The sequence below is a fragment of the Myodes glareolus genome, chromosome 22 (assembly GCF_982192425.1).
Source record: "Myodes glareolus chromosome 22, mMyoGla1.1, whole genome shotgun sequence".
Classification (NCBI taxonomy): domain Eukaryota; kingdom Metazoa; phylum Chordata; class Mammalia; order Rodentia; family Cricetidae; genus Myodes; species Myodes glareolus.
Genome location: NC_142047.1, coordinates 51,875,184 through 51,901,843, shown reverse-complemented (window position 1 = coordinate 51,901,843; position 26,660 = coordinate 51,875,184). Strand labels below are relative to the sequence as shown.

Sequence of the window (26,660 nt, the reverse complement as noted above, 5' to 3'; positions counted from 1 at the left end):
GGTACCTTGCCAACTGTTCTCCCTGCAGCAGTCGGGGGTCTGGCTGCCCTCAAGTCATGCCATTTTACTTCAGAAGCCACCAGTGCTTCTGACTCTTGCCTAGCACAGCCATGCCTACTTCAGCCCTGGGCCCCTGCCATTTCCTGCCTGGTCAGAGACCTCTGCTCAATTCCCAATGCTCCCTCAAACACGGGTTCAGCATCCCCCCGATCCACGTACAGGATGCCTTTGAGGTCGGTGCTGGAGTCACCTGGTGTCAGGACTCACGAGGGCGGAAATAACGAACATGAAAAACACTAACAGCACCAGTCACATGGGAGCAATTAAAAAACCCATAAGCCCATGCCCAAGAGTGTTCTGTGTGACACAGGCCTGTGCATATGCAGAAAACCTGGACACGGTGTTCACAAGAATCACAGCTCCGGTCAGAAGGAAGCCAGATGTTTTAGGATGATTGCCAGGTTCCCAGGAGGGGCAGCTCTAGGTTTTGGGCACTGAGAAGGGAATGAGCTGCACTGAAAAGCAAAGCCCCAGGATGGAAATTCAGGACTGTGGCTACTGCCTGAGGACGGAGAAGGCGTTGGCAGGCCAGGGACTGTGCCCTGAGGTTGGGCATTTGCCATCCACTCAAGCTCTGGGTCTTGGTCTTCCCCAAATGATCTAGCAGGGCTGGAATGAAGCACCCCGCTGTTCTCCCGCTACCAGCACGTGGTAGAAAAGAGACAAGGGGAGAGGGAGACTGTCACCTTGAGAAGGTACTTCCGGCCCTGTAATCTGCAGAGGGCAGTGTCCTGTGTCCCTCTTATCTAAGGGCAAGAGGACCAGGAGCCACATGTAGGGCACGGGAAATGGAAGGGGAACAGCTGTGGGGCAGCGGTACCTGGCAGGCGAGCCTCCGTCAGGGGGTTGGATAAGGCCATGCCAATCTCCGTCATGCCATAGCGCTCCAGCAGTGTGTGGCCCGTGGCGCTCTTCCACTTCTCCAGCAGGGGGACGGGCAGGGCAGCCGAGCCTGACACCATGAGCCTAGGCAGCACAACCACAGGGGCTTACTCAGTTCTGATGGGGGTCACTCACAGGCACACTTCCATCTTTAAATTTAACATTCATGATCAAAGTGAGCTGGGGCTAAAACTGGCTTTCTAAAAAGTTTTTTTTTTCAGTATGTTTATGTAAATGTAAGCTAGTCTTTCAAAGGGATGTTAGCTAAAGCAACATCTTTGGTGGCACCATAAATCCTGATGCTGATCACCAACAGTCCTAAACAACAGTGGCCACAGGACGGTGGTGATGGGGCAAAGGCCACACACCTGCAGGAGGAGGCAGGCGCTGCCGAAGCTGGAGGACAGATGGGGACGGGCAACTGGAGGCTGCGATGGCAGTGATAGAGGGAGAGTGCTCAAGAGTCCCTACGGTGCTTCCTACCACAATCCCACGGCATGCCACTTGCAGAAAGGAAGGTCCTTTGGGTCTCATCTAAACTGAAATGGGAACCAGCCCCGTTCTCCTCTAGAGATGTATGGCCAATAAGAGACCAGGAGTCTCACTGTGTCTGCTGAGGGTTCTGTATTTCAGAGACGACAACTGTGCCCGTGGTTCTGTGGGTTTGGTGGGATCTATTGGGGTCTGGCTCCTGAGCACTGGTCACCCCAGAGTGCTTCAGATGACAGGCCTGAGTAGGGGCTCAGAGAGGCAGCCAGCAGCAGCTCCATCTGAAACAGGGCCCTGATTTCCTCAAAAATGTCCTTTTGGAAAGGGAGCATACGAATGGCAGACAGCAAAAATGTAATGCTATCGCATTTGTCTCAGATAATCCGGAAGTCTCCCAGGGACACAAGGCACTGTTTCCTGAGCCCAGATATGTGGCATGCAGAGCTGGCTGCTGGGCACCCACACAGGTCATGCCTGGAGTTTTAAATCAAAGCTGCCCCTGCAACTCTGTCATCCAGCTTCAGCCCCTTCCCATGTGCCACGTCCCTGTTTCTCTGGCAGAAGAGGGGAAACACCCTATCCACACCTGCTGGGAACATGGATCAGGTCCGTGTGTGATGATCAAGCAAGTCATACTATGTAGTAGGCTTTCTTTTGGGCCACCAACCAGCTACCAAATCAAGTCATGGAGACTCATGACACACTCAGCCTTATCTTAGGCTTGTCTCACCAGCTCTTATAACTTAAACCAACCTGTCCCTATGTCTACATTTTGTCTCAGGGCTTTTTACCTTTCTTTCCTTCTGCATGACCTACTTTCACTGCTGGCTCTGTCTCTGGTCGGCTGGTCCCGAGTGTCCTGTCCCATCCCCTCCCTCTCTCCCCCATCCCTTGTTCTCTCCTACATTTCTCCTCCTACTTATTCTCTCTGCCTGCCAGCCCTGCCTATCCCTCTACTGCCTAGCTATTGGCCATTCAGCTTTTTATTAGACCAATCAGGTGCCTTATGAAGGCAAGGTGAAACAACAATATATCTTTACATAATTAAACAAATGCAGAATAACAAAAGCAACACACTTTTACATAATTAAACAAATACAGCATAAACAAATGTAATATACCTTTACATAAAGTAATATTCCATAACAACATTATGACCACTTCTAGTTAGGAAATCACTTTTCAACATAAAGTTGGGAAAGAAAATGATATCCACACAAAAGAGAGAAGGGCAAACTTCATGCCACTGAACAGGTAACAGGCTTCACTCAGCTCATGGCTGTGAGAAGTTCCCGTCCAGAAGCCAGGGGAGGGGACTAGAGGAGAGTCGGCAGCATTGCAGAGTGAGGGGAGTCTCAGAGTCAAGCCAGAGTGGACCAGGGAGGAGGCTGCTCCAGTCCTCAGCCTTCCTCTGGCAGAGGTGCCAGGGGTAGACAGACACGTGGGTGTAGATGACAGGGGTGGGGTGGGGTAGGGTGGGGGGTAGACAGACACGTGGGCGTAGATGATGGGGGCGGGGAGGTGTCCAGCAAAGGAGAGAACACAGGTGTATGCTACCAGACACAGAGCCGTCAGACACTAAGCAGGAGGCTGTCTGCTGACCGTCAATGGGCTCCATCCACTCACCTAATCTTTTCTTTACAAACTGCACGCACAAAGTCCTGGACGTGGGGCTGTGTGAAGTGCTTGTCGTAGTAGTCCAGCAGTTTGCTGTAGATCGTGGGTACTGCCATAAATACATTAATCCGTGGAGTTTCTGTGCTCAAGAACTTTTCCCAAACCTGGGGGAGACAGGGCGTGGCACTCATCAGAGGACAGCACAGCTGCCAGCCACACGCTGCCTCCTGCCTCCACGGCAGGTCTCTCCTACTGATGGCAGCCACACGCTGCCTCCTGCCTCCACGGCAGGTCTCTCCTACTGATGGCAGCCACACGCTGCCTCCTGCCTCCATGGCAGGTCTCTCCTACTGATGGACACTGTGGCCTCATGGGGCAGCCTTCGGACTCTGGACAGTGCTCAACACAGGCAGGAGGTGGGTTATTGTCCTATCTAGAAAGCTTCGTGTAAACTTTGCATTTTACCCCATAATAAATTTCTAATAATATTTTGTATAAAAGCACTTAAATTTCTCACCAATTACATTTTTATTTCAATATGATCAGTAGGAGGTATGCAGGACAGGACTGAACAGTACCATGTTGTCATCATAGGCAAGGGCAGAGTCTGGCTTGTAAATTAAAAATTCCAGATTGTCAAAAAGGCAATTCCTTACAGAACCCTCCAATTCCTAACAATCTTCACCTTGCAGTGACTGACCAGAGGTTCTGGTATCTCACCTTGACAGGCAAAGTTCCCAAGGGTCAAACAAAGACATAAAGAACAAAGTTGCGAGACCTGCTCCTTTCAGTTCCCAGAGTGGAAGTGACGGTGTGAGCTCAGCCTGCTCTACCACGGTGTCCTTGAGCTGCCGCTCTGGAGACACTGCCCTGCACAGTGACACCACACAGCTCAGTGACGCTGGCCCCACTGTCATCTCCCTGCCCAGAACCAACATCGATTGCTGCAGAAGGAGGGACACCAGTGACTCCTGTGGGTCCCCCAGCAGGAGGTCCTCTGTGGGAACCGGAGAAGATGTGAAGGAGGACAGGCTGTTCCTCACGTCCTGCTCCCCGAGGCCGGAGAGGGGATCAAGCTGTGGGTCTAGCCACAGGGAAGTGACCCTGATTTACATGCACATTAATTAAAAGATGCGAAAGAGAGAGAGATGAGGGCTCAAGTTGGCTGCATTGAATGGGGAGATGCAGCTACAAGCCAAGCAGGTGCTTCTAGAAGCCATTAAAAAAAAAAAAAAAAGCAAAGTGGAGAGATCTCCACGGAACTTTCAGATGGAACCTTGCTTTTGGCTCTACCAGACTCATTTTAAACACTGCCCTCCAGGCACCTAGGAGAATAAATATATGGGGCTTTAGCCCTCCAGCCTGCAGACACTGATCACAGCGCACACAGAAATTCACTGGGTCTGCCGAGAACCCGGGGTCCTGTCTTACCTGCTGAGCACTGAACTCGGGCAGCATCACACAGGTGGCTCCTACCCAGAGTGGACAGAGCAGCTTGTTGACCACACCGTGGACATGGTGCAGCGGGAGGACATGAAGGATCACATCATTCTTTGTCCACGCCCACGCGTTGACCAGCCCAGTCACCTGTGGGAAACAGCACTGCCTAAGAACAGGGATTGAGGGAGTGTGGGCATGACTGGCAGACAGTGGTCCAGGGGATCCTGAGAAAGCCAAGGGAGAATAAGGATGGTTCTTTGCTCCTGAAGAAGGGAAGTAACTGGGTTCTCCCACTTATTGGGAAAAAGGGAGCAGAAATACGTTAACTGGGGACTGCAGAGACCTTAGAAAGCCTAGGAACAACAGGCTCTGCAAACACTGTGGGAGGCAGAGGTGGGATTCTGGCACTGCTGCCCACAGCATGCCCACAGCATGCCCACAGCATGCCCACAGCAAAGGACAGACTGCAGCAGAGTTTAAGTCTGAACCCGCAGGCTAGCATAGCTGCCTACCTGTGCTGAGCCGTCTGTGGTCCCTGCACCACGGTCACTCACTCAGCTGTGACAGGAGACACAAGGCAGATCCCCAGGCATATTCTCAGCTCTTACTGAGAAGTCATGTGGGCAAGGCTCCTTCGTGTGCCCTGGACCATCAGTGTGAGGATACTGGCTCTGTCACAGCCTGTGTCTCCACTACAGAAGGAGATGGCCTCTAAGATGAGTGTCCCCTTCAGGAAGGATGCCGCACATGCCCTATCACACCTGTGCCTGGTGGCTGGAACCACACGCCATGTGCCAAGGAACCTGGGGGCTCACTTGCTGCCTTCCTCTGTGTGTCAGCTTTCATGTTACTTTACTGTTCCTATTGTACAGGAGACTTCACTGTACGTACACATAGGATTTAGAACGTGAGTGGAGTAAGTCAGACACAGAGTGAGGGACTGGTGAGTTTTCCAAGGTGGTTCTGGAAGTGGCTGAATACAAAGGTAACGTACAAGGCAGGAGTCGACGCAGAAGCTGTTCTTACAAATCCCAACCTAATCACTGCCCGACTATGCAACTATACAGTCTTGGTGGTCGTTCAGCAAAGCATGGCAGGACCCTGCTCAGTGATGACCATAAGTGAGGCTGGGGAGGGAGAGGGGAGGAAACAGAGGCCTCCGGAGCACACCCAACACTCACCACAGCTGCTAAGTTTCGGTGGGTGCTCAGTGCACCCTTGGGCCTCCCCGTGGTCCCACTGGTGTAGAAGATCATAGCACCCCGGTCACGCCATTCCCTCTCTTGAACCGGCTGCTGTAGGGGCTGCTCCACTGCTCCACGGTAGATGGCAGGCGTGAGAGGCAGAAGAGGGATTCCCAGCCTCTGGGCCACTGGACTTAGCCGATCCAAGTACTCCTGGCCCACCAAGACCACAGAACTCCGGGAGTCCTGGATGAAATACTCCAGCTGGGCCGCGGGGTGCTTCCAGTAGAGCGGGACAGCGATGCCGCCACTCATCCAGGAGGCCCACTGAGCTACAACATAGGAGACGTCATTGGAGCACAGGAAGGAAACCCTCTCCTCCTGGAGGTCCCCAATCTTACAATCCCGAAGCCTGCAGATCTCCTGGGCCAGGCAAAGGCTGCGGTCATAAAGCTCCCTGTAGGTGTGACGGCCATGTTTGTCAATAAGGGCAATCCTGTCCCCAAAGGCCAGGGCGCGGATGAACACGGGGGCAATCCCATCTGTGTGGGCTTCTGGAGCTGTATGCAGGAGGCTATGCCCGCTGTGTCTTCTGGGAACCAGCCGACTGGAGGCCAAGGACCAGATGAGACGCCTGAAAGGCAGTGTCGAGTGGGGTGGCATCGCACCAACACACCACTGGCTGGGCTGGGGGGATGAGAGTGCAATGTGTGAGTGTGTGCCTGGTTCACCAAGTCTTGCTCCCAGCAAGATTTAAAATACACTCTCCAAACACCCCAAAAGACTGCAGACACTCTGTTTTGTTTTGTTTGGTTTTCAAGACAGGGTTTCTCTGTGTAACAGTCCTGACCATCCTGAACTCATTTGTAGAGCAGGCTTGTCTTGAACTTACTGAGATCCACCTGCCTCTGCCTCTGCCTCCCAAGTGCTGGGATTAAACGTGTGCGCCACCAACACCTGGTGCTGCAGACACTCTTAACATAGCATCCCTAAATAGAGAAGTTAACACTTTTACTCATATATCTTTAGAAAGTGTCTAGTATCAAAGCTTTTTAATCAGCTTCTTTAAAGATTTCAAAAACATGCAAAATTCCCAAACAATTTTAAGTTAGGAAACCCAAATACACATACACTTAAGGTAGATCCTGAGTAATAGATTTTGGAATTCTGAGCCTGGAAAATCACTAGTCAGTAGAAGCAGGCATCACAGGTACTCAAAAGTCATCCTTGTGGAATACTTAACTATGCAAAGATGTGTTTGTTTATGCTGAGAAATATAATTTTAATTGTGTAAAGGTGTGTTACGTTTGTTTCTGCTGCACTTGTTTAGTTATGTAAAGATGTGTTGCTGTTTCACCTTATTTGCCTAAGGCACCTGATTGGTCTAATAAAAAGCTGAGCGAGCTGGGCCGTGGTGGTGAACACCTTTAATCCCAGCACTCCAGAGGCAGAGGCAGGCGGATTTCTGTGAGTTCAAGGTCAGCCTGGTCTACAGGGGCTAGTTCCAGGACAGGCTCCAAAGCAACACAGAGAAACCCTGTCTTGAAAAACCAAACCAAACCACCACCACCACCCGCCAAAAAATGCTGAACAGCCAATAACTAGGCAGGAGAGGGACAGGCGTGGCTGGCAGGCAGAGAGAATGAGTAGTAGGAGAAATCTAGGCTGGAGAGAAGAAAATAACGGAGAGAGAGGGACACGCACACAGCCAGAAACCAGGCAGCTGCCAGTCAGCTGGACACCACAAGAAGCAGGAAAGAAAAGAAAAATGAAAAGAAAAGAGGGAAGGAGAGAGGGAGGAAGGGAGAAGTGAAAGGTAAACAATCCAGAGGCAAAATGTAGATGAAGAGAAACATAAAGAAGGGCTAATAAGTCTCCATGTTCTGATTTGAGAGCTGGTTGGTGGCCCAAAAGAAAAAGCCTGACACACACCCTTGCCGCTCCCAGGACACATCTGAGACACAGCCTGCTCAGGGAGGACACAGAGCTGCTTCTCTCCTGCACGCCCCAAAGGACAGCCATTCAGGACTGCGACCCAGAAGGGCGTCAGGCAGGCAAGGTCACCAGGCTAGGGAGCACCAGTTTGTTTCTTTTTCCCCTCCTAACGGCTGAAGGGTAACTCTTCAGTATGTCCTCTCAAACACAACTCCTAAATTATAGCTGGAACAAGCGGAGGAAGAGTTCTCAGGGAGAGAGAGGAGACGCCACTGCTTAGTCCTACTGGGCTGCTCCACTGGGTATCACTTCTGTGGACCCTGAAGTCCACTCCAGAACAACAGAGGGGGCCATCACACCTCCACACTGGCTCTGCATATGGCATCTAGCGGGTTCAGAAGCCACCCAATATCCTGGATCTGCTTCCCAGTGCTAGCGAGCAACATAAATTTCTCTGGTTTATAACCCGCACATCACATGTCGCCCCTGCCCAGGCCTCTGGCAGTGAGAAAACGGCCCCCACCCCCAGTCCATCTGGCCTCCAGCAGTTAGAGCACACCACTCTCCACTAAGACACCGCCCCCCCCGCTTCTGCCACACCTACCCTGCAATCACTTGTGGCTTTCATTAGAGCAGTCAGTCTCCCCCAATAACTGTTGTGAGACAAGAGGCCACACCTGCTTTGGAGCGGACTCTGAGCTAGAGGGAGCGGCTCAGTGCAGAGGTTCTGCTGAGCTGAAGGCACTGCTAACCTGTTGTTACAGAGGCACTAAATACTGGGGTGTTAGACATCACTCAGTGCTAGAGGTCAATAAAGACACCGGCTGAGGTGACCTCTGCCCCATTCCAGGCCACGTGTCTAACCTTCCTCCACAGACACAACAGCCGGCATTCTTTGGGGTGAAAGCTGGGAGCCCTGAACTATCTTAGGACAAAGGCAAAATGACCATCTCTCACGCACCTCCCTTCATTCCATCCACACCTCACAGAATTATCACATGCGACATTCCCTCCTGAGGTCTGCCTCCATTAGCAAGCTCCCTGACACATCTCTGACAACTTTTCTCTTTCATTAACTTGCCAGGGGCAAGCCAGCATAACATTACCTGCTGCCAGTACTAAAGGCAGCTTTGCCTTTGTTTGTTTAGACAGTTTCACTATGTAGACCAGGCTATCCTGGAACTCTCTCAGTAGACCAGGCTGGCCTCAGACTCAGAGATCTGCCTGCCTCTGTCTCTGCCTCCAGAGAGCTGGGATTAACGGGATTAGGGTGTGTTGTTACCCACTACATCAGGATATCTTTGTTATCTTACATACAGCCTATTTGCAATACTTAAATAGTTATCTAACAAAACTCTACATCAATAAATCTTCCTAGAACTAAATTTCGTTCTGTGCTCAAGATCTTTGGGTTTGACTAAGTTTCCCTGCCTCCTTGCTGGGGTTGGCTGGCTTCTCCTCTAGTCAGGCACTCTGGTCAAGACAGCAGCAGAGCTCCACCCCACTCCTCTGTGCAGAAGTTAAGCTCATGACTGTTTGTAGGCTCTATACACAATGTCCGTTCCCAAATGTAGGCTCTATGCACAATGTCCGTTCCCAAACACACTGACTCCTGGAGACCACACGAGGTCTAGATGCTCCACAGGGGCTCAGAGGTCCTGGTCTGTCACACCCTGGGTTTCTACTTCTACAAAGAAACTGACAAATTCAAGGAAACAGCAGGGTAGGCAAGAGAAGCCAAGAACGTGTCAGCCATGTGGCCTTCCAGAAGCCAGGGAGCGTAAATAAATTAGGGCACTTTCATTCTTACTCCAACACATTCTCCTCCATTTGTTTTACAGACAGAGATGCCAAAAACCAAGAGAAACTCAAAGAGAAGACCTGCTGTGTGGGATTTCAGAATTACAGATGTGTGGCCAGGTTTCTGGGGGTTAGTGTATGAGAAGTCTCAGGATGAATGGGAAGGACAAGACAGGAAACAGAGAAACTCAAACAGAAGACCTGCTGTGTGAGAGACACCAGGAGCATCCAACACAGTGCTTCACCACAGCCTCCAAGATGGCACAACTCTCCTGAAGCGCCAGGAGAGCTGAGCCCTTGGGAAGTAGTTCCTATCCATCACCCAGATGTGGGAACTCGTCAGCATCAGGAAGCTAGGTTCCTGATGAAGAACTGCTCCGAGAGACTATGGCACACAGAAACAATATACAAGGCCCTGGGAGAGCAGTCCCGATATACTCCTCTAGTCCTGGGGAGGCCACGAGCTTGGGTCATGAGAGAGCAGCCTTCTCAGTAGTAGCACAAATAGCTGAAACCATTTTTACCCCACATTGCATTAACACTATGACCTTAGGGATGCAAAAGGATGCTCGCACAAGTGGTGATTGGTTAAACCGAAACCAACCAATGGTCCTCAGAAAAAGTCTAAGGACATCATGCACAGACACTCAAATAGGGTTCAGTAGGGTGCTGGTCTCCACTAATCTCTGTGTACTCTACTTTTGACAACACCATACCCTGTGAGGTGGTAGGACTGGGTGTAATGGATTATTAAAAATTGCTGTGGAATCCCCAGCAGCAGCAGGCAGTAGGCAGGGGGTCCCGAGAGCAAGTCCAAGGCAGGGACTACGCATGAGATCATGGCCGCAGGTCTCCAAAGGTGCCTCGAGCGAGGCAAGTGGCGAGAGACAGACGGAAGCACGCCATGCAGAGTGAGGTTGGATATTTATCTAGTGGTCATGGAAGGGAGGGGAGAAGGGGGAGGGGAGGGGAGGGAGAGAGTGAAGGGAGAGACCGAAGCTGCCTCTCAGAGAGGGAGAACTCAGGCTGGAAGCTGAAGATTGGCCTGCCTCAGCAGATGGGGGAGGGAGTGGGCGTGGCTTGTCTCTTAAAGAGACAGAACAATCATTACACTGGGCCAACGTGGCTAACCAGGTATAAGCAACACAGTGACATGGCTGCAAGATTCAGAGCAGGCAGAGTTGGTGATGCAGCTGCAGGACCTCTGACTGGGCCCTACTTACAGCACAGCTGAAGAAAACACCACTGCCCTCTGGGACAGAGTCCTGAGCCCTGAAGGCTGGTGGCATTCCTACCATGTACAGACACTGAGCATCAGGAGGGATCAAGTCGGACTCCTTGTGGAACAGACTTAGTTACAGTTCCCATGGAGAAGCCCACACCAGGAAGAACGATGACTAAACTAACCCCGGTGTGATAAGTCAGGGAGGAGGGCAGAAGGTAAGGGCAAACCGAATCCTGTATGGACAGCTATACACATGCAGGGATGGCACTGTTGAGTCACCTTTAACTCTTGAATGTTCTATCATGTCCCCTCTGAGGCAGTGCCTCGCTCTCCCATACATGGAAATGGGACCAGTTCCGGCCTCCAAAGTTGCTCTGGTCTTCATGCACTTATACATCTGTCAGTGCTGAGCTAAGTACTAGCTCATCCAACCAGAGCCAGTTCTTCAGAATAAAACAAAGTCTGTCTATTGAGAGCATTTGATTGTGCATGGCCCTCTGACCCTTTCAGGTCCAGGGATATCAGAGAATGCACGTGATACCTGTGGGTTATGAACTGTCAAAACTATATTTTAAAGTAGCATTCACACACACACACACACACACACACACACACACAAAAGATGTTAAAACCTATATCCACTCTACATAATAAACTACCTTTTAAAAAAGGCATCTAGGAGCTGGAAGTATATTAGGAACTGCTTGCCTCGAATACAGGAAACCCTTGTTCCCCAGCACCACCTAATAATAATAGTGGAGGCAGGAGGTTCAGAAGTTCCAAGGTTACTCAGCTAAATAGTAAGTTCAAGGCCAGCTTGGATAGCTGAGACCCTGTCCCTACATTTTAAAAATGAAGCCATCTATCTCAAGTCCAAGAACAACAGGGAGCCCTGTTTCACAACAATCACGTTGACCTTGGGGAAAACACTTAGGACATTCACGTTTGCACAGTTACTCCCTCGAGGGACAGCACAGGTTCACCCGTGCTCCCGCAGCAACATCTGGAGCCTCCCACAAGTCTTAGTGGCTGCCACAAACAAGTTCCTGGCCAGGACGAAAATCAAAACAACTTCTTTTACTGAAATTCCCGGTCCCGCTCCATGTCCAGCAACCCTTTCTCGCAGGCACACTTGTCCGGCCCACGCCGCCACAGTCTGCTTTCGGATCCCAACAGTCTTTCTGAGCCAGGCCTGAACTTGCATCCCACGTGGTGCCCCACGCAAACAAATCAAACAGAGGCTCCGCTAGGACTTCAGCTCTGGGAGATGGGCTTGAGTTTAACATTCAGCAGAAGTTTCTCGCGCGCGACGACAGGCAGCTGCCCCACAGCTCCCACTAAACCCTGACCAGCTCCAGCTCACCTCGACACCTGTTCTCCTGTTCTCCGCAACGCGCTCACCTGCGGTCAGATGGGGGTCACTGGGGGTGGGGCACCGGCCTGAGAAGGGGGGGGGGGTTAATCAGGCCGGAAAGAGTCCTACACCTAAAAATGTCCGCAGGAGAAATGTGTCCGTCTATCTAATCTGTCCCTGTGTGCATAGCCTGGGTAATGGGTTCCGGATCCGAGAGTTCCGGCTTACTCACAGACCAAGACTGGTCTTAAGTCCTGTGCAGGATTGACAAAGAGTGGCTTTTAGGTGCTTGACGGCTGTCTCCAGACCTCTGGATCCTTTGTCCTGATAGAAAAAGTTCTATGGGTTGCTTGTGTTGAGTCAGCTTGAACTTTTTTTTCCTTTCCTTTCCTTTTCTTTTCTTTTCTTTTTTTAAAGGGAGGGTCTCATGTAGCCCAAACTGGCTTTGAGCTTACTACCTCTACCCTTTGAGTGCTGATTAATGACAGACTTGCTTCACCACACCTGGCTTATGCAGTGATGAGGATAAAGCCCGGGGCTTCAACCCTGCACCCCAACAACTCTGAGCTGCATCCTCAGTCCTCAATTTTCATTTTAATAGGCACCATGGTCGCCGTGGCAGGAGGCACTATAGACTTGTGGGCAGAATATAAATGGGTTCCCTTGGTCCCTGAAGAGGGGCTCCTTGGCTTGCAGCTGAGAGTCTGTGTGTTAAAGGTGATTTTTAAATCCTTGACACATTGTGTGAGAATCCCTCCTCACGGGAACTCAGAAACTGTGGCAGGGTCTTTTCTTCTCTATAGCATAGGCTCCCATCAAACTCCTGGTAATTCCCCTGCCTCAGTCTTCTGAGGATTGGGATCACAGGTCTGTGCCACCACAGCCAGCTTTAGGGAAGTAAAGGGAAACATTGAACGCTAAATGCTAAGTCCATTCGTCAGTGGCAGCAAAGCTAGAGACACAGTTCCACCACCTGCAGTAGCCCAAGCAGCTTCCCAGACCTCCACGTCAGTAAAGTGGGGATTCTTGACTCTGGGCTTCAGGATGTCAGTGTGAAGCGAAGTTGGAGTTATAAAGATGTGGTTTTAGCATAGTTTTAAGCATAGACCTGGAGACAGTCTACCTGATGGGGGAACTGGTTTAGGACAAGGATGGTATACATCCCAGTATGGATGTGGGCTTCAGAGGGGATCATTCAATGTCTTCACAATAGCCATATACACAATTCAGGTGGCTTCTGAAGTTACATTGTTTCTAATGAACACTGTTTCCTTTTCTTTCCCTCTTTGGTAAATGAGATCACAGAGAGGAAGGGACAAAGCATCAGCATCAACCACAGTGTCTAACATTGGAATCTACATCCTAGACCCCAGGACTTCTGTGTTTAAATGTCTACTTCCAAAACATAGACATAGGCATGACCTGGAGATGCAACTCAGCTTCTGCAACCCCTGGGTCTTGGAGACTGTCAAGAATCTGGATTTGGGGTAGGAGTGGCTCAATTGTTAGCATAATACCCTGGATCTGATCACCAGCACTGCATAAACCAGACATGGTACTGCATGCCTATAATCCCAGCATTTGGGATGTAGAAGCAAAAGGATTAGAAATTCAAGGTTATAAAGAGCGTTTGAAGCCAGCTTGGGCTCAAAAATGAAACAAAGGAGATAGAAGGGATGGAGAGATGGCTCCACAGTTAAGGGCATGTATTCCTCTCCCAAAAAAAAATCTAGGTTTGATTCCAAGCACTTATCCCAGGCAGTTTACAACTGCCTGTAACTTTAGCTCCAGAGAGATCCTGTTTCTGTGGACACACACACTTATACTTAAACAGAAATAATAAAAGACCCATTGTTTGTTTGAATGGAACAGTGGCACTGGCAAGGATGGTAATGGTTTGGGAGTCTCCGTGGTCACTCTCCATGCCACCCTGAGCTTCTGATTAGCATTTCAGTAACCATAGCACAAGCTGTCAGGAATGACCAGACATTTGAGGTTAGCCAGGTAGCCACTAACATGAGCAATGTAAGCTAACACGGTCAGAAAAAAACAGATGCAGAGAGCAGGGATGGCCACGTGAGGACAGCTCCAAAGCAACCCCTATTACTGTCATCAGAGCTGAGGTACAAAGGTCCCACAAGACCAAGATTCTCCAACAGAGAGCTTCCCGAAAGCCTGAGGGCTGGGAAGAGCAGTGGCCAAGCATAATTCTCCTCCGGGGGGTTGGAAACAAGGGTCTTTCTGGACCAAAGGCTGAGGTGGAAAGCAGAGGGCGAAGAGATTAGATGGGGGCTGCTGCAGAGTCCAGCAGACTGGATTTGAGGTTTCAGGAAGGGAAAGTGGAAGAGACAGAACAAGGGATCTCAAGAGAGAAATTCAAAAGAACCAGCAGAGACAAGGCCTGGCACAGTGGAGCAAGTGGCCACTTCAACCTAGCAAATGAAAGAGTTGGGAATGTCACAGTCGCCCGCCCCCAAGGGAGGCCGTGAGCGCAAGGAACCCTAGCTCTGACTGCTGCTGAAAGTGTGAACTCCCATCCTCCTGGCATCTCCACCCCTAGCTCCCCGCGGTGGTTCGGGGCAGGAAGCTATCAACAGATGCGGGGTAAATGGAAGGAGCCAGACAGCAGCACCTGCAGCCTTGGGCAGGAAGCCAATTCCCACCTGCCCCTGAAGCAGTGGCGGAGCCATCCCACGTGACAGTTTCAGTTCAACACAAGATGCAGCCTCTTTTTTCACCTTGGGTTCAGGTGGCCAAGATGACTCTGTACATTCTTTAGCACAGATCAGATCCCAGCTCTCAGACAAGTCCCCATAGCACGTGCCTCCAGACACCAGACACTTGCTGTCCCCCTCGCAAGCATTTACCTGCCCTTCCCAGGAAAGAACGTCTGTAGCTGGAGCATCCGGAAGGGGACTCAGCCCCTCCCCCTTAGTCCTTTGCACCTCCAGCTTAATGAGCGTAAGCTGCTGGGGGCGCCTGGGTCACACCTTCTCACTTGACTGAAGCACAACACAGATCTGACTGGCAGGAGTTTGCTCATGAGGGGAACTTCCGCAAGCTGTGAACACATTACCTTCCACAGGCGGCTCTGGGAGCTGTGGTTGCCTGTTCCGGGGGAGACCGCATTGATGTCCTGGTAAGTCCCAGCCCTGGGAGCACTGAGGACACCTGGCACCTGGTGATTAAGAGAAGAAGCCATGACAGTCTCTGACCTGTCGCTGGCTTTCTGTGCCCAGGCTGGTCCAGGCTAGAATGGGACTGAGCTGACTCTATAGCTAGACACTTACGGTGGTTGTGTGCACTTCCAGGGAGGCAGTGGAAGGCATCGCAGCCTTCTTCTTGTTCCCTTGATTGATCATGTGCCTTGGGAATCCAGCTTCCTTGAAGTGAAGACTCAGGGACAGCTGGTGGTGGGTTTGCCTGGTATAAAAACAGGCTTCTGCACACTACCCCATAAAGAGCCTGCTGGTCCGCAAATCCCACAGTACCTGTGACACCCGAAATCCACGTACAACCTTGTGGGAGGCCTGGCCACTGTTATCCTGGATTCTTGATGTGCATAATTGTGTAGGATAACATTTATTGTTTTCACCCAGGAAGTTTTTTGAGACACGATTTCATATGTTCCAGGCTGCCCTCCAACTCATTATGTAACTGAAGAGAAGGGACAACCTTGAACTCCTGCTCCTTCTGGCTCTGTTGTTCCAGATCTGGGATAACCTTCATGTGCTACCGTACCCAGCTTATGGGCTGCTGGGGATTGAACCCTGCACTTCATGCATGCTGGGTAAGAGCGGTACCAGCCCGGCCATATCCCTAGCACTGTAAGTCGTGAAGTTCTGAGGCAATATGAACACAGCAAGAGAGGAGTAATGCAAGACTTCCATCAATGAGTGTTGTGTGTGTTGGCAGATAAACTTCTTGGACCCTCGTATCCTTATCTATGGGTAAGGCCATTTCCAGTAGGTGTTTCAACAGTCAAATAAAGAATCCCATGTAGGACATAGTCCCAGAAGAGCAAACACTGAACTCAGGCGCCGTTCTGTTACAAATCATCTCTAAGATTCTATCACAGAGCAGTAAGGGCTCAGACGATCTAGTTCAAGAAAGGCTGTATGTGAAAAGTGATTGGTTGGATTGGTTCTGAAAGGCCAGCCGTCTAGGGACACTGGGAGCTGGGAGTTAGATCATGCCTGGCAAAGGGATGTCAGGGCAAGGTCAGAAGCCAAGTGGCGGGGAAGCCAAGGTGCTCAGTGGATGGTGTCTGGAAGGGACACAGGAGTGGAGGCTGTGGGTTTGTGGGGGTCAGGGAAGAGTTCTAGAATTAAAGAGACTAGTAACTGATTGGAGGGAATCAGGTCTGTTGGAGAGCTCAGAGTCACTATGGCGCTATAGCCAGGGCTTTGATGCTATGACTCATTATAGTGAGGTGACCCTGAGCCCGTGTGGCAGATATGTGGGGTTTACTGAGGAAGTGAAGGGGTGAATAGACAGGGGCTATAGGTTGTAGATCAGAACTTTGGATGACCGTGTAGTTCATGATGCTATCAGACCGAGGACACTGGTGCTCCAAGGGTGATCCTGAAGCCAATGGAACTAAGAAGCAGGTTCATGGAGGTAATGACAAGAAGAAATCATAGAGCTCAAAGGGCAGCTGCCACCCATTACCTGGTTCCCAATGTGCAATAAGTAATGGACACCTTAATCCAGGTCCCCAGTCCCTGCTCGAGCTACTGATAGATTCCTTGGTTTAGGGTGGGATTCTCTCTCTCTCTCTCTCTCTCTCTCTCTCTCTCTCTCTCTTCTCGGTTTTTCAAGACAGAGTTTCTCTATGCAACAGCCCTAGCTGTCCTGGAACTAGCTCTTGTAGATTGTAGACCAGGCTGGACTTGAACTCACAGATATCCACCTGCCTCTGCCTCCCGAGTGCTGGGATTAAAAGTGTGTGTCACCACCACCTGGCGGGATTACATTTTAATGAACCTCTTGGAAGTCAAAAAAGTATTTTAGATGGGCATGATGGGGTGTGGACTGGGAAGATAGTTCAGAGGACATATGTGTTTGCTGCAAAAGCATGGGGGCCTGATTTTTGAATCCCCAGCACTCTTGTCAAAAATTGGGCATGGTTGTGTGAGCCTCTAACCCCAGGAAACTGGCTGTCATCTAAGCTGAAAACTCTGTGAACTTCAGTGGAGACCATGTCTCAAGGGAATGAAGTGGAGAGCTATAGAGTATACCCAGTTCCCTCCTCTGGTGTAGAAAACGACACCACCCATGCAACACACACATACACACACACGCATGCACACACACATACACACCTCACACACCACACACACACACCACACACACACATACCACACGCACGCACACACACACATACACACACACACTACACACATACACTCACATACCACACCCACACACCACATGTTGAGCATGGTGGTGGACATTTGTATTCCTAATACTTGAGAGGCTGAAGCAGGAGGATCATGAGTTTGGAACCAGCTCATGGGCTACATAACCCTGTCTCCAAAAAAAAAAAAAAGTCTTATCAAAGAAGACTTAATGCACACAACCTAAAAATATGGTGGCTTAGCTATATGACACAGCAATATTACCCATTCTCTCTTAGGGGTGTGGTTCATTGCCACCCCTCAGCACTTTGAGGGAGCATCTTGTTTCGAGTCTAGGAAGAGATCGGTATCTGTAACCTCCAGACTCTACTGAATTGTTCACACCATCAGGAAGCTGAGGATTTTGGTATCGTGTTTTGATGTATAGCTCCTAAAACACTTGTCAGTGTGCTGAGCACTGAGAGCTTGGAGAAGATATCTATATTTTGGGTGTGCCTGTGGTCCCTGACTCAGAGCCACCTCTTCACCAAATCGCAGAAATCAGAGATTAGAATTCCTCTTCCTCAAGCAGGTCACAGAACTCAAGTCCCCAGCTAGACAAACCTTGCTGACTATCTCCATCTGGCCACAGGGATTAGCCCCCTCTCTTCCCAGTTGCACCTCCACGCATGTCCAAGCTTCTGTCATGCTCAGACTATGATGTCTGTATAAAAGCCCAGGAGAGGAGAGGGGCGCCTGTGGGCAACTGAACACCCTGAAGGTCGGCATACCCAAACGGTAGGGTCCGGAGCTCCTGCACTGGGGACACTGCCAGCCTCTCCCTATCCCTCTTGTATAGCTGGACTTCTTATCCTGACTTCCCTTGAAATAAACCTGCAGTTCTGTGAGCTGCTTCAGCAAACTGAACTAATGAATCAGAACCTGGGCTTTAAAGCGAGTCAGTCGGAAGTATACAGCACGACAAGCTGCCTGCTCTGAACATTCCCACCTTTTAGCTCCTTTGTCTGTATCCATGCCTAGCCCACAAGGCCCTCTGTCCGTGCCCATAACTCATCTTCATGGGCCTTCCATCCAAGTTCATATTTTATCTAAATGGCCCACTGTCCATGTAAAGACCTCACTCACCCAGCCTCTGTCCATGTCTACAATTCCTCCACACATCCACTCTGTCCACATTATCTATGCTTCCTCTACACAACCCCGTTGCCTGGGCTTGGAGAAGGTTCTGGGCATATTCCAGGAACCCACCGAGGGCCTGACTCTATGTTTACTCCGGTACATACAGCACATTGGCCTCTTCTGAGGTGTGAGAAACCAAAGCGGACCCACAGGGCCATGTGGTAGGCAGGGGACTGTGTGGGACTGATTTGGGTTGAAGACTCTGCCAAGGGCATATTGAGACCCCAGTTCTGCCAGAATGCCTTCCCCATGAAGCCACGAATGCCAGGCCTTACAGGGCAAAAATATCCAAGTGCCACTTGTGTGGGTTCCCGCAGCTGACACCAGCTTGGCGTGGGTGCTCCCGGGGACCGGCTCCTTACACATGGCGCAGCAGCGCAGCTGCCAGCTTTGCGAGGCAGCTGTGAGAGGCGCCCCGCCTGCCCCTTGAGGTGCCAGTTGGGAGGCAGCCGACTCTCTTCTGCAGACTACCTGTGGCTGGGGATGTATTTCCTGGCAACTGCAAATTTGCTTTGTTTCCAAGTCCTCCATCCGCTTCCCACCTGTCATCTCTCCCGCCACGCTCCTCCTCTCCCTCCCTCGCCTTCAGTCAGCAGCCCCAGCCCCCAGCAATTTCCTCACCAGTGCCAGGCGGCAGGAACCACCTACACCATCTCAGGAGTAGCATCTTCCTGCCACGTGTGCCAGGCTAGGCTAGGGCAGATGTGGAGCTGCCAGTGCCATGGGCCAAGGTCCAGGGCTCCCAGAGCTCCAGTATTGAGGGAAGTACCCGAATGAGGGCCCCTGAAAATGAGAGAATCCAGAACGAGGGCCAGGCTTTGTGCTGCCCTTGAGGCATGGAAGGGAGCCTTATGATACAGCAAGACTCCTCACGAACAGAGGGAAATGGAGGTGAATGGGGAGATTTGCCGAGGCTACGGCCTGAACAGGGGCTCCAAGCAGACTGCGTGTATGAACTAAGTGAGCCCCTCAACCTGTGGAAGAAGCTGGAACATGGCTAGGAACTTTACAGTTTCCCAGATGCGCTCCTATCTGAAATTGCTCTTTGAGGCATCCGGGTCTCTCCCCACTCTGCAGAGGGCCCTGGGTATGTGGCCTAATCATGGAGAGCACCTGGTCCAACCTGGGTTTCGAGTGCTGGGGTAAGGTGATGGGCATTCCTCCGTTTTCCGTGGCACAGGTGTGTGGGAGGGGAGGAAGGACTGAGGTTAAGGTGAACAGAAAAGGATTGAGGTGGGAGACAGAACCCCGTGAAGGGGGCGAGGCTTTGAAACCTTCTCTTCTGGGAAGACTCTCCATGGAGTCAAAGAGTCAGGAGTCTGGAGAGACTGGCACCCCTGGAGGAGACTGACTCCTGAGAGTCTCTTGACAGACCCAAGTCCCTGAGGCTGATGCCCAGGTAAGGCCACTAGGCTGCTAAGCTAGGAAGAGGTGCAGAGCTGTGGGGGTGAAGAGAGCAAAACCCTGAAAAGAAGAAGAATGAGTGTTCGAAAAATAAAGTGAGCCAGGCAGTGGTGAGGCACACCTTTAATTCCAGCACTCGGGAGGCAGTGGCAGGCAGATCCCTGTGAGTTCAAAGTGAATTCCAGGACAGCCAGGGCTACACAGAGAAACCCTGTCTCAAAAATAAATAAGTAAAAACAAAAATAAATGAATAATAAATAAAATTATGCTAGTTGTATTAGTCAGGGTTCTCTAGAGTCACAGAACTTGGAATGATTTACAGGCTGCACTATAATAGTGACTAGGTAGGGGCAGAAAGTCCAAGAATCCAGTAGTTGCTCAGGCCCACAAGGCTGGGCGTCTCAACTGGCCTTCTGTAAATGCTGGAGTTTCATAGGCTCCAATATCAGTGAAGGAATGGATATGCTAACAGGACAAGGGCAAGCAGGCAAAGAGTGAAGGAATTCTTCAGCAGACGGGGTGACCCAGAATGGAGGTGTGCCTTCTCGCCTCAAAATCTGGATTAAAGGTGTATATCTTTCAGCCTCAGGATCAGGACCACAATCTTCCATTTCTGGACTGGAGTTCATTCCAGATATAGTCAACCTGACAACCAAGAATAGCCATCACCCTAGGAGAGGGAGAACTGCAAATTTCCTGGGTCCTTTCAGACAAAGGTCATCGCGGTGACCAGCAGCTTGGGTCACCCTACTATGAATGGCCAGGAGGTCCCATGGGGTGAATACCAGGACCTTCAGGATGGACCAAGCCTTTGACCTGCTTGGTGTGGAGGAGAGGGAATTCTAAAGGCCTTAATGCTGGGTCCTGGGGGTCTCTGGAAATGCTGGAGACCCAAAATTGCAGAGAGGCTTGATACAGTTTGTGGTGATTAATCTTGGCTGTCAACTTGTTGAGATTTAGAGTCATTGTGGAAATATGTTTCTGGGCATGTCTGTGAAGGACTATGTAGATTAGGTTAACTGATGTGGGAAGATAAATCTTAAATACGGGCAGTGTTGTTCTATGGATTGAAGTCCTGGACCACATACAAAGGAGCAAGCAAGCTGAGCCTGCTTTCTGACTATGGATGATGCGTCCTGCCACCATGACTTCCTTCTCCACCATGATGGGCTGTACCCCAGAACCGTGAGCCAAACTGGACTCTCCTTTGAGAGGTGGACTGCCAAAGCTCCCTTCCTCCCTCCCTCCCTCCCTTCCTTCCTCTGTTCCTTCCTTCTTTCTTTCTGTCCTTTCTTATTTTTAATTTTTTAATTGTTTCTTTTTTGGTTTTTCGAGACAGGGTTTTTCTGTGTAGCCTAGCTGTTCTAAAACTCATTCTGTACACCAGTCTGGCCTCAAACTCAGAGATCTGCCTGTCTCTGCCTCCCGAGTGCTGGAATTAAAGGCACGTGCCACAATCACCGAGCAAGTTCCTTCTTTTTGAAGAGCCTTGGCTAACTCATCACCATGGCTGCCTCCTGGCATGTAGAGTATCAGAGTGTGTCATGGGACCCCACTTCTGAGATAAGCGATATCTTTATAAAGAACTCTGATAAACGAATCTCTGATCTGCTATACTTCCCAGGGGACTCTGAGGAAAGTGGACAACCCTTCCAAGCCAAGCCTAGTGATGAACCATCACAGGGACTGCCCACTGCTTGTGTGCCCACTCATCAGTTCTGATAGCTACTTTTCCCAGGGACAAGACTTTTTTTTCTAGACCAGCGTGACCAAGATAGCGATGGCAGTGTCACCCTGCTTGCCTCCCGCAGTGAGACAGCAGGAGGGACCCCCGGAACCAGCATTTGATGGAGCTGAGCTTGGGCTGGTGGGGGCGTATCTGGGCTGAGAACAGAGCCTTCAGAACGGCCTTATTTGCTGTTCTCCTCAAGCCCTCGCTTGGACTTCACCTGCTGTTCTCGTTAACCCTCCAATAAGTACCATCACCTGCTTCCAGAGGACTGCGAGTCGAGCTGCTCAGCTAGCTCATGCAAGCTGGATAGAGCTGCCGGGTCATTTTCATGGGCTCCTGAAATGACATCATAAACTATCATTAACTATGGCTAAGATGGTTCACCAGCCTGCTCCATATTCAATACTCTCACTGGTTGCTTTGCAGTCTGTGGCTCTTGCCAGATCCAAGCAGATGTGGGCTGTTTTAGGATTGGCCTGGAGCTGTCTTGGGTCCTTCTGTGCCGATCCTAGTAGGTCATCTACCTTCCAGAGGATCCACAGCCCCTCCTCCTCTTCCCACCCAGCCATGCCTGAGAACCTTCTCTGGCTTCGGTGTTTCTGATTTAAATGCTCCCCAGAGCTTGCCTGCTGTGTGCAGTCCGGCATCTGGGCAGAATAACCGTAACAGCTGAGTGCCATGTGCTTGTGGCTCTGGGCATTCTGGAGTGGGCTTGGTGCCAGTCTGTCTGTGGTGCAAAAGGCGCTGCCCTCATGTGCCCTCCGTGCACTCTACTGAACCTCCCTTATGGGCAAGGGATGATACCTAGGTAAGGCCCACATCCACTGGGGCACTAACCCCAGATGAGACACAATGGGTACACTGCTAACATCCACTGTCTTTCTGCTCAGTGCCAACACCAAGCTGGAGAAGCCTCGCAAAGCTCCCCCACTTACAGTTTCCATGTCCTGCCTGGCATACCAAACCCTCAGCACGACGAAGGGTCTATTGCTGTGATAAATACCATGACCGAAAGAAAGCAGCTTAGGTAAGGACAGGACTGGCGTGGCTTACACTTCCATATCAGAGCATCATCGAGGAGTCATTAGGGTCCAGGGTAGGAGGAACCTGGAGGCGGAGACTGAAGCAGAGGCCACGGAAGAGTGCTGCTCACTGACAGTCTGCTCTTCTTACACGGCCAGGCCCACCAGCCCAAGGATGGCACCACAATGGGTAGGTCATCCCACATCAGTTAGTAATCAAGAAAATGCCTCACAGATATACCCATGGGGCCAGTCTGATAGGCACCAAGCCCACACAAAGTCTTCACTGTTCTCTGCCAAAGGCCCTACTGTTACTATCATTACATCAGGGGCTTTAGCTTGTGGATTTTGAGAGAATAAAAGCAATTAGTCCCTTATACCCCTTAGATTACAGGGACATTGAGTCTGTCCTCACGGACCCCTCTAGAGTCAGCCTGGAAAAGGGGAAACGACAAGGGCTTAAAGGGACCCACTGAAGCTTAGCCTTCACCACCTGGGGGGAAGCGTGCTTTCTCTAATACTGAGCGCAGAGCCAGGGGCATGGTTGTCCTGGTGAGGCCTGGCTGCTGTGGGCAGTACCCTGTACAGCTGTGGGCCATGCTGGCTTGTGTTCCCAGTGCCCAGGCTTCCTGCTGCATGTCTGTCAGCACTGAGCCCTGCCAGGAATGGAGTGCTGCCAGCAGTGGGTCTGGCCTTGCGCCCTGGGGACAAGGGCATATGTGTCTGTGCACAGGAGTATCACATCCATGGCAGCTACCCAGCATGGACCTGCAGTCCCAGAACTTAGGAACGACAGTTACATCATTGGCATGGCCTGGTCAGCTCCAGGGCATCCTGGGAACTGTCTCCTCTTTCCTTAACCTGTTTCATCTAGGAGACTCTAGGAGACTTTCGAAACAAAACAATAGCAACCACAACAAAAATAAAACTAAGTACCTAAAACTAGGAAAAAATTCCGTCTGGAGGAGTCCCTCTGAGGCCAGTCCATATTTCTCCTCATGCCATGTATTTGATGGACGGAGAAACTGAGACCCAGAGAGCTCCATTACCTTTAACAGGACCTCACATTCCCAGGCAGGGCAGGTCGAACCTCTGCACCTATGTGTTTGGAACTGGGCAGGTGTCTGTGCAGCTCTGCAAATATCCTCTGTTGGTGTTGATAACACAGACAGCCCTACGGTCCATCTATATAGGAAAGAGCCTCTGGTGGTGCCTACAGGCCGGCTCAACTCCATCGCATCTGAAACGCAGATCTGGAAGTCAGCCAGAGAGGTGTTTTATTTGGCCAACATCATGGGTATATTCCAAAGCCTGACCTTCCTCAGGAAGGATGCATACTCCCTGCTCACTGTTCCCCCTCCACCCTCTGCTTACCTCTGGTGCCCTTCCTCTGCCATTCCCTCTCCTGTCTACAGAGGTGGATCAGGACAGCATCAGGGCAGGAGGCAGAACGGGCCTCTGTCATCTTCCCCTCCTTGACTTGGTGGACCCCAAAAGCTTTTCCTGGTTTTTGAATCCTCTATATAACAAGCATGCACCTGCGGGCTCAGGAGCTCAGGCGGGTGGCACAGGATACTGCTGTGGTCACTTCCACTGTCAGGCACAAAGCCCAAGCGACCTTCCAGGAGGAAGTGTAGGTGTCCACTGGGAGGCAACTTCCAGGAACTCTGGGGCAGCAGGGGTTTGGGGGAATGACTCTGCTTGGAGACCAGCTCACAGCCTATCCAGACAGGATCTCAGTTTCAGGGAGACCTGGATTACTAGGTCCAGCTGCTCTTGGGACCCATTTTTTTTTTTGAGATACAGAATTGGATGGTTTACATGCTTTTAGCATGCACATATGCCTTGAAGTCTTCCTCTCCGCATGCCTTCGTGGAAGTCCAGTACTCAGGTATTCCAGACCTGTAAACCACTCACGTTCCTGGAGGCACGTTGGAAATTTGCTACCCTCAGTGCATTACAAGAGGGGCCACAGACTCACCATCTCTAAGGAATCCATCTTGAGCAAAGGGACAGACATTAGATCCTCGCCAGGTCTACATGATCCTCTGACCACGCATTCCCTGGAAATCGAGGGGCTGAGAGGCCTCTCAAAGACGCCATGTGCAGAGTCCCAGAATATGATTGGCCAGCTTTGCTCTTTCAAAATCATGTGACTTTGGACAGGTGATGTTGAACCCTCGTGCTCTTGCCCAGGGTCAGTGGCTTCCAGCCAAGGGCTAAAGGTCACCCATGACCTGTTCAATAACTAAGACTCTATTGGCACACAGCCACACTTGCCAAAATCCTACTGACCATCCTGGGTGTGATGTAGGCTGATAGCTTTGGTCCCAACCTCTACCTGTGCAGGGTTATGGTAGTTGACATGCCAAATGTCCCCTAAGTCGGGCATTTGGGTACTTGGTCCTCAGTGGGTGGAGCTGTTTGGGGAGGGCCTAGGAGATATGGCTTTGCTAGAAGAAGTACTTTACTCATGGGGAGACGTTGAGAGTCCAAAGCTGCACCCCACTTCCAGTTCACTCTCTACTTCCTGCCTGTGGTAAAAGATGTGATCTCTCAGTTTCCTGCTTTTGCCAGCAGGCCTGCTGCTTGCTGCCCCATGTCTTCATGGTGATGGACTCCAGAACCATCAGCCAAAACAGGCTCCTTCCTCCACAGGCACTTTTGGCAAGAAAGTCTGACTAAACAAGGGTATTCCGTTTCCATGCCCACAGCTATGGGCAGGGAGCTGAGGCCAACCAGAGGTAGGTGCTGTGTATCCTAGAGGAGGGTGCGTGGGGTTGCGGCCCCAGTGGGCTCCGCAGTAACCATCTCAGCACTGAAATGTTTCTAACTCAGGACCACGCTTCCATCTCTACGTAACTTTGATGCCATAACTGGTCTTGGTAGCATGAATAATAAAAACCCAGAGATAGATATTGGGGTTCAGCCCAAAAACCAAAAAAAGCAAAGCAGTCAAGCCATTAGAGAAGTCTTACCTCTACCAAGGCCGGGAAACCGCAGACTGGACCTCTCTCTGGATTAAAGGTGTGGGCCACCACCACCTGGATTTGTTTCTGCATTGATCTTGTGTAGCCCAGGGTGGCCTTGAACTCACAGAGGTCCGTCTGCCTCTGTTTCCACATCCTGGGATTAAAGGTGTGTGTCACCGCTGCCTGACCTCTAGTGGCTTTAGCTTTGCCTCTGGTCTTCAGACAAGATTTGTTTATTAAAATACAAATAATACACCACTAGAGGTCTTGCCTCTGTTTCTGGCTTCTGACCTGGTTGATAATATTGCAGCTACTTCTCCACTCAGTGCTGAGCAAGTGTTCACAGGGTTCCGAGGACTGGGATATTACCAAGCTTCCAAGCCAGTCACCATGGTGCAGAAGCCAGGGAGGGAGGGTAGCGTCCTGTGTGATGTGCCTGATACCCATCTGGTTGGTCACTGTGCAGAAAGTTCCTTCTGAAGAGACAACAAGGTGGCTCAGTTGGTACAGGTACTTGCCAACAAGTTTGATGACCTGAATCAGATCTCTAGGATCCATGAATTGGAAGGAGAGAGCCAAACTCTGCCAGCTGTCCTCAGACTGCCACATGCACAGCAGAGCGCGGGTGCGCGTGCACACACTCACACTCACACACACACACACACACACACACACACACAAATAAATATTGAAATAAATCTTTCACCTCAAGGGCAGACAGCTATGTTGTGTGTGTCCCTATAGTGGGCAGGTGGGCGGGGTCTTAAACCAACCAGCTTCCAACATGTATAAGAGGCAGTTTCTCCCTCTTCAGCTGACAACCAGTGTCTTTCTCAAATAGAATCTCAAAAAAGACTAACCTTGTTGGGCAATGGTGGTACATACCTTTAATCCCAGCACTTGGAAGGCAGAGGCAAGTGGATCTCTGCGAGTTCGACACCAACCTGGTCTACAGAACTAGGTCTAGGACAGCTAGGGCTGTTACGCAGAGAAACTTTGTCTCGA

At 50.8% G+C, this 26,660-nt stretch overlaps 1 protein-coding gene and 1 long non-coding RNA gene across 7 annotated transcripts in view; one reads left to right on the top strand and one right to left on the bottom strand.

Moving 5' to 3' along the window:
- Acsf3 (acyl-CoA synthetase family member 3) overlaps positions 1–12,108 on the bottom strand; it is a 41,409-nt gene extending 29,301 nt beyond the window's left edge. For 2 of the 6 annotated variants that reach the window (XM_087900533.1, XM_087900535.1), the window contains exons 1-5: positions 11,996–12,108; positions 5,670–6,359; positions 4,480–4,635; positions 3,058–3,212; positions 881–1,026 (exon numbers count right to left, since the gene is read on the bottom strand). In XM_087900533.1, the coding sequence (XP_087756659.1) occupies positions 881–1,026; positions 3,058–3,212; positions 4,480–4,635; positions 5,670–6,335 (1,123 nt within the window). In that variant the 5' untranslated portion in view covers positions 6,336–6,359; positions 11,996–12,108. The remainder of the gene's footprint in view (positions 1–880; positions 1,027–3,057; positions 3,213–4,479; positions 4,636–5,669; positions 6,360–11,995) is intronic. The other 4 variants (XM_087900536.1, XM_087900534.1, XM_087900537.1 and 1 more) reach the window with 4 other exon arrangements.
- A 238-nt stretch (positions 12,109–12,346) lies between these two features.
- On the top strand, positions 12,347–25,913 carry LOC146890197 (uncharacterized). Its single transcript, XR_015736016.1, has 2 exons — positions 12,347–15,125; positions 15,620–25,913. It is a non-coding gene; the product is annotated as an uncharacterized LOC146890197 (long non-coding RNA).
- The last annotated feature ends 747 nt before the right edge of the window (positions 25,914–26,660 follow it).